Here is a 6,353-nt window from a genome sequence, read left to right on the forward strand (position 1 = left end):
TGTTTTAATGAATGCACATGTCTCGCACTATATTATGACTCTAAGTACTTAATGGAATATACAGTAAATGCTTTGAACTTTATAGTTTTACAAAAATCTCACGTTCTACATTGCCAAAAGCAACAGTGTATTATGGTCCTGGGGAAAAGCACTTCTGAAACCAACAAAGCCACCTTTTTTATCAACTGATATGGTGCTAATAAACATTAGAAAATATTTTGTGCTTGGATGTCAAGTACTGAGAAATGATACTGTGCCCTCGAATATGTTCTTAATATTAGTTGACTGATAAAGTCACTGCAGGTGGCATTTATTGCCATGAACTATAGTGCTTCACTTTATCACTCAGACTAGATCACAATGTTCCAACAGCTACAATCTGTTAACTCTCATCCAAATAGCTAAAATGCCCTTAAAGGAAGTGTTACTTGCCTCTGAAGGTTCCCTAGCAATTTTAAAGATTTCATAAACTCTGGTAAAGCTCAATATCTGCTATTGGATTGACACTAAATTAATTGTGAAATAGAAGAGAAAACTTTCTTTTTTTCCACAAGAAACTGAGCCTTGTGTTCTACAATATTTGTAAGAATTGTACACTTATTTCAGTAAAAATCAAGAATTATACTCTATTGGATTGTCCTTACCAACTACACATGGCAATGGATGACACAAAACAGCACATGATAAAACTAAGTGCTCACTCCCTTCTCTCCATCCCCTTCTCTCACTCCACAAGGAAAATTATTAACTATATAATGGACATCTTTTCAAGTAATTTTTCTATGTCCATGTAAACATATGAAAGCATATATATATATATATATATATATATATATATATATATACACATACATACATAAAATCTGTTTTTACAAAAATGCTATTATATACATTACTCTGAAACTTGTTTATTTTACCGAGCATTATGATTATAAATAAATCGATTTTTTTTAATGACTGTGTAATATCAGATATTTATGGACGTGCTATGATTTTTTTAGTCATTCTCCTATTAGTGGGTATTTAGGATCCTTTTATTTGTTAGCCCTTCAGAGAATTCTGCAGGGAATCTTTAAACAATGGGACTTTTCTTTCCATATTTTTATTATGAAGTAAGAATGTTGAATGTAGTGGAATGTATATTTCAGTTTTAGATTCGGCCAGCTTAGTTTCCCAAAAGGTTGTTGTGATTGGCACTTCCATTGGAAATGCATGAGAGAGCTCCTTTTGATTGCCCTCACCATCATTGGATGATATTAGTATTTAACATATTTGCCAGTATAATCAATTAAAATTGTTAGTTATTGATTAGCTTTTTCCCAATTAAAAAAGAGGTTGAACATCTTTTAAAACACTTATTGAAAATTTGAATTGATAGCCTTTTCTACTCTGTATATTCTTGTCATAATCTCTACCATCGTTTCCATTTAGTTTAAAGGTCTTTTACTCTTTAATTTGCAGGAGCTACTGGAACATTAAAATATCATTCCACTCCTTTTTTTCTTTTATATGTTTAAGATCTTTTCTCCTGGTTCTTTTATGTTTCTCTGACTTATTCTTCTATTTGGAAAATATTAAATTCTTATACTCAAATATATTACATATGTTTTTTCTTTGGTATCTTCTATTTTGCAAAATGTTTTTCTAAGTTTTTAAATTTGGACTTTAATCTTTTTGGAATTTACTTTTATATATGGTATGAAATAGTGGTTTAATGTGACTTTTGTTCATAATCATTAATTCCTTTTGATGATTAATTGTTAATATTTTAATTCTACAAATTTCCAAAGATGTTACTCATATACCCATATGATTCTAACATGGAATCATACCATCATGGGCATTATATCATGATACTTATTTCTTTGTTCCTCACCTCCTTTCTGGGTTCCAGTGTTCTGAAAATGTTTATGATTCTTAAAATCTCTGTGAATTATCTGCTATTCTGAATTTTGTTCATGTCTGTTGTTGTTATTTGGGCTGGGGAAGGGAGTAGAGTGTGCGTGTTTGTGTTTGCATGCAATTGTGTTTATGTGTGTGTGTGTGTCTGTGTGGTTGTAGCTCTCTCTGCTTTTTCTTTTTTTTTTTTTTTAACATCTTCATTGGAGTATAATTGCTTTATGATGGTGTGTTAGTTTCTGCTTTATAACAAAGTGAATCAGCTATACATATACATATATCCCCATATCTCCTCCCTCTTGTGTCTCCCCCCCACCCTCCCTATTTATTTCTTTTTGAACTGGCATAGATTCTGACAGTGTACGGGGTTATGCCCCACTCAGACTTTTATCAGAGGGTTTTGTTTGCTATTTTCTTTGTAACATTGTAAATATCTTCTGGCTACAGTAATACAGGTGATTTTTGATGAACCAGTTCAAGGAATTTCTGTGAAAGCTATAAAGTCCAATGTTACAAGTTAGAAATTTGATTAGCTGGCAGAGTTTGGGGCTAACATCTTATTTTTTGTTTGTTTGTTTGTTTTGTTTTCTTGTGAAGTGACATTGGATATACTGAAATACATTAATAGATATTTGCCTGGTCATGACCTGCTTCATTGTCATTGATGACTGGGGGTAAAATATCAGTTTTGTTCTCCACTACAAAAACAAGCAATTAAAAAAGGGGAGACCACAAAGTAGACAATAAAACTAATGATCATAATGACCATCATTTAATAACTCTTTCTATCCAAAATTTTTTATAATAATAATCATACATGTTGAAGTTTAAAATATATCTTTGAAAAAATAAAATTATACTTTTAAAAGTGGTGTTTTAACTCAATTTTGAGTTTTTCCTAATATAAATAATTTCCATTTATTTAAAATTTTGCCTGAAGGCTATTTTTCTAGGTAGATGGTCAATGTGGATATTACTGTTAATGAGAGTAATGAAATGAAGACAGTCAAATACTCAACAGTATTTACTGAGTATCCACAATATGCAAGATTCTGTTACATGTTCAGAGTGTTTCAAAGAAAAATTATGAGTAGAGCAATTACAGTTCTGTTAATATTTATATAAATAAACATAGCTTAAAAGAATCTACCCAACAATTGTATGAATTGTATTCAAGCCTTATATTTTAGATGATGTGTGGGTAGTTATGTTGCTTTTTATTGGTCCTTCTATCCCTAGGAAACACAGCTGCATTTAGTGAAGCTGGCCAGTGCTTACTGAGAGAACATTTCCTGAATTAGAACAATCATAAAACTTTTCTTCCACAATATAACTGTATTGCACATTTATGATTTCTCTGATTCTTCTAATAATTTCCCTAATATTTACATAGACAAAATATTTTAATCCCCCTGGAAGCATAAAGAAAAAGGTCCTAAACTACTCTAATATCCAAGTTTAAATCAAAAGAAAAAAAAAAAATACTCAACCTATGGCAATCACAAATGCTTTAATAAAAGTAGATTATTATATAAAATATTTTATTCACTTAAAGTTTACTTTTTAAAGACATTTTAATGCAAAAGGAAATGAGGAATAAGGGTTGTAAGATAATTCATATAGAATACAAGATTTAAAAGCAACTCTTCTACACTTGTTTCTTTGTACACAATTATTATTACATTTTGTTCATGCTTATTTAATAAGGTATTTATGAATATGATCATCAATAAAGTTGTATCACAAGAATTCAAGGTTTTGAAAATATTAAAACAGTGATTAATGCAGTAAATTGAAAGATTTAAAGAAAAAGCATATAATTATACTAATAAATGTAGAAAAAAATAGACTTTATCCAAGTTCATTTGTAATCAAATAAACATTTGTAGCAACAAAATTGGCTAATTTTTTAACTAATTTTAACTAAGGGAATGGCCCAAACTTACAAACAAATCTAAATCTGGCATCACATATATAGTTATTTTAGACATATTCCCCATAAGATCAAGAATAAAATTACATTCACTGTCATTCTTTCCTTTTTTTTTTTTTTTTTGTTACAAAGAAAAGTAAAAACCAAACTTTATTGTTGCTTTTTGCCATTTGGTAGCATTTTACACAGGCTTCGATCTTCAGAATACCCTGGATTCATTAGAAAAACCATTTAAATGAAGTTTTGTACAATAGAAACTTCTCAGCAGTCAAAATTTAGACTGTAAAAAAATACATGCAAAACATACTTTTCTGAAAACACTTAACTTTGAACAAAGCACCGAACTACACAAATGCAGAATGAAAACAGCATTCCAACTCCACCAAAAGTAGTCATCATAAAAGGTGTAAAAGTCACCTAACTTCACTAGGCACTGTTCACTTTTTAAACAGGAGACAATAAAAAGTATTGTCCACAAACAATATCCCAACTCTAGGGCAGGTTTCAGAAAGTCTTCAACTTCATGCTTTAATAGCGACGAGGTGAGTATGATCGAGATCTGGAATGTGATCTCTATCCTCCACGACTATAGTAGGGAGAAGGTGACCATCTTCTGTATATCTGATCCCTGTCTTGAGCAGCTCTCCATCCTCCTCCTCCTCCACCTCCTCCTCTGTATGACCTGCTGTAATAGTCCCGATCATCGTAGCCTCGATCATATCCCCTGTCGTAGTAATCTCGACGGCGTGAGCTGCCATAGGTAGGTCTCCCCATGTAAATTCCTGGTGTTGGGGTATGTGGTCTCTTTGTTATAGAGAAATCAACTCTGATCCTACGTCCATCAAGCTCCATTCCATTGGCACGCTCTTTCGCTTCCTTGGCATCATCTACATTTTCAAAATATACAAAGGCAAATCCTCTTGAACGTCTAGACTGCTGGTCATATACAATAGACACATCAGCAATTGGGCCATATTTATAGAACACTTCTCTTAGATCTCTTTCTGTAGTGTATAAGCTCAATCCAAATACTCCAAGACAACAGTTGGGATCAAGATTTGCCCGATTCCCAACATGACTCCTGTGAGTAGACATGGGAGAATGACTGTGGCTAGGCCGTCTTCGATAATCTCTACTGTACGATCTGCTACGGGATCTTCTATGGGAGCGGGACCGAGATCGTGACCTTGTATAATGCCTTCGAGAACTTCTTCTAGATCTAGACCTAGATTCAGATCTGGACCTGGACTTTGATCTGGAACGCCTGGAATCTTCCTTGGAGCGAGACCTTACAGGGGTATGCCTTGCAGATTTCCCAGATCCATGAGCACTTCCACTTCTGGAAGCAGAACGGGATTCCTTGGTCCATGGTCAAATCTGTAAAACCAGCTGGAAAAGCCCCTACACGCAAGGAAAATTTCAAGTCCACTTTCAGGGTTAGCGTAGTGCTTTCTGATTCCAGATTACTTCTTATCTTAACTTCATTTTTATTTCTTTTCTTCATTCTTCCGTTTCAAATTCTGACTTCTTTCATCTTCCCCACTTCACACAAATTGCTCAGTACTCTACAAGTGGGACTTCTGGTCTGATAATTAGCATGCATTCTTTCTTTTATTTTTTCAAATTTCAGCTTCACTTATTCCTGAGCTTCAAATACTCATTTATAAAACTTGTCAAATGACGACTTCTGCATTTTCCTTCTTCAACATTAACCTGCTCGCCGTAGTTCTGCTTGCCGCTGTCGCTCATGACTTCTAGCTGCTGTCGCCGCCCGACGTGCTTCAATCGAAGCTGCCAACCTCTTGCGCCTTCTATCTAGAGGCTCAGCCGCGGCCCCGCACCACGCACTGGTTCCCGAGCCGCTGAGAGGAGAAACGCTCCGCACCGCCTCCGCTCGGGCTCTAACCATTCTTTCCTTTTAACTTTATAGGCTCTGTGTGTGGTCAGGGAGGGTAGCAGATCCTGGCTAATTTCAATAAATCTAAAAAATGAAATACATGATATAAAATTAGATGAAAAATGTCTAATTATATAGGAAAGGGAAACCTTGGAGAATCTAGAAATCATTAGAAATAAGATAGTGAACAACAATGTTGTTTGGCATAAAAATATTATTCAAACGGCAGAACATTTTACAATCATAATTAAATAATAAAAATTTTAAAAACCACATAAAAACCTAAAACTACAAGATATACATACATTGAGCTACTAAATGATGTATAAGACTTTTATAAAGAAAATTATAAAATTATAGTAAAATATATAAAAGAAGATCTATAAAAAACTGGACAAACATACCATATTCATGGACAATACTATTCAAAAGTATGAAGATTCTAATTATCAAAAAATTAATTCATAAATTTATAAATTATCATTCAGAATATTAGCAAAATTTTCACAATACTGGATTCAAAACTAGCTAATCTGAAAATATATATGCAAAGGAACAAAATGTACATGTCAAGAATAACCAAAGAAATATGGAATAGAATTGGCAAGACTTATAAGTAAGTGG

The 6,353-nt window shown here is 33.1% G+C and overlaps 1 protein-coding gene across 1 annotated transcript; it reads right to left on the minus strand.

Annotated features, from left to right (window-relative positions):
• Positions 1-3,930: 3,930 nt before the first annotated feature.
• On the minus strand, positions 3,931-5,755 carry LOC309647938 (transformer-2 protein homolog beta-like). The gene is made up of 2 exons (XM_082435853.1): positions 5,546-5,755; positions 3,931-5,191 (listed from the first exon to the last, which is right to left on the minus strand). The coding sequence occupies exons 1-2, from the start codon at positions 5,579-5,581 to the stop codon at positions 4,406-4,408; spliced, it is 822 nt and encodes a 273-aa protein (XP_082291979.1). The 5' UTR covers positions 5,582-5,755; the 3' UTR covers positions 3,931-4,405.
• Between the last annotated feature and the right edge of the window lie 598 nt (positions 5,756-6,353).

The sequence above is a fragment of the Balaenoptera physalus genome (assembly GCF_965194825.1).
Source record: "Balaenoptera physalus genome assembly, chromosome: 18".
In the NCBI taxonomy this organism is placed as follows: Eukaryota; Metazoa; Chordata; class Mammalia; order Artiodactyla; family Balaenopteridae; genus Balaenoptera; species Balaenoptera physalus.

Bases quoted from the DNA above. Each gene is read 5' to 3' on its own strand.
- LOC309647938 (XM_082435853.1), bottom strand. From the start codon at position 5,581: ATGAGCGACAGCGGCAAGCAGAACTACGGCGAGCAG. The intron at 5,192-5,545 runs GTTAATGTTGAA...CCATGGACCAAG, and splicing joins AGCAGAACTACGGCGAGCAG to GAATCCCGTTCTGCTTCCAG.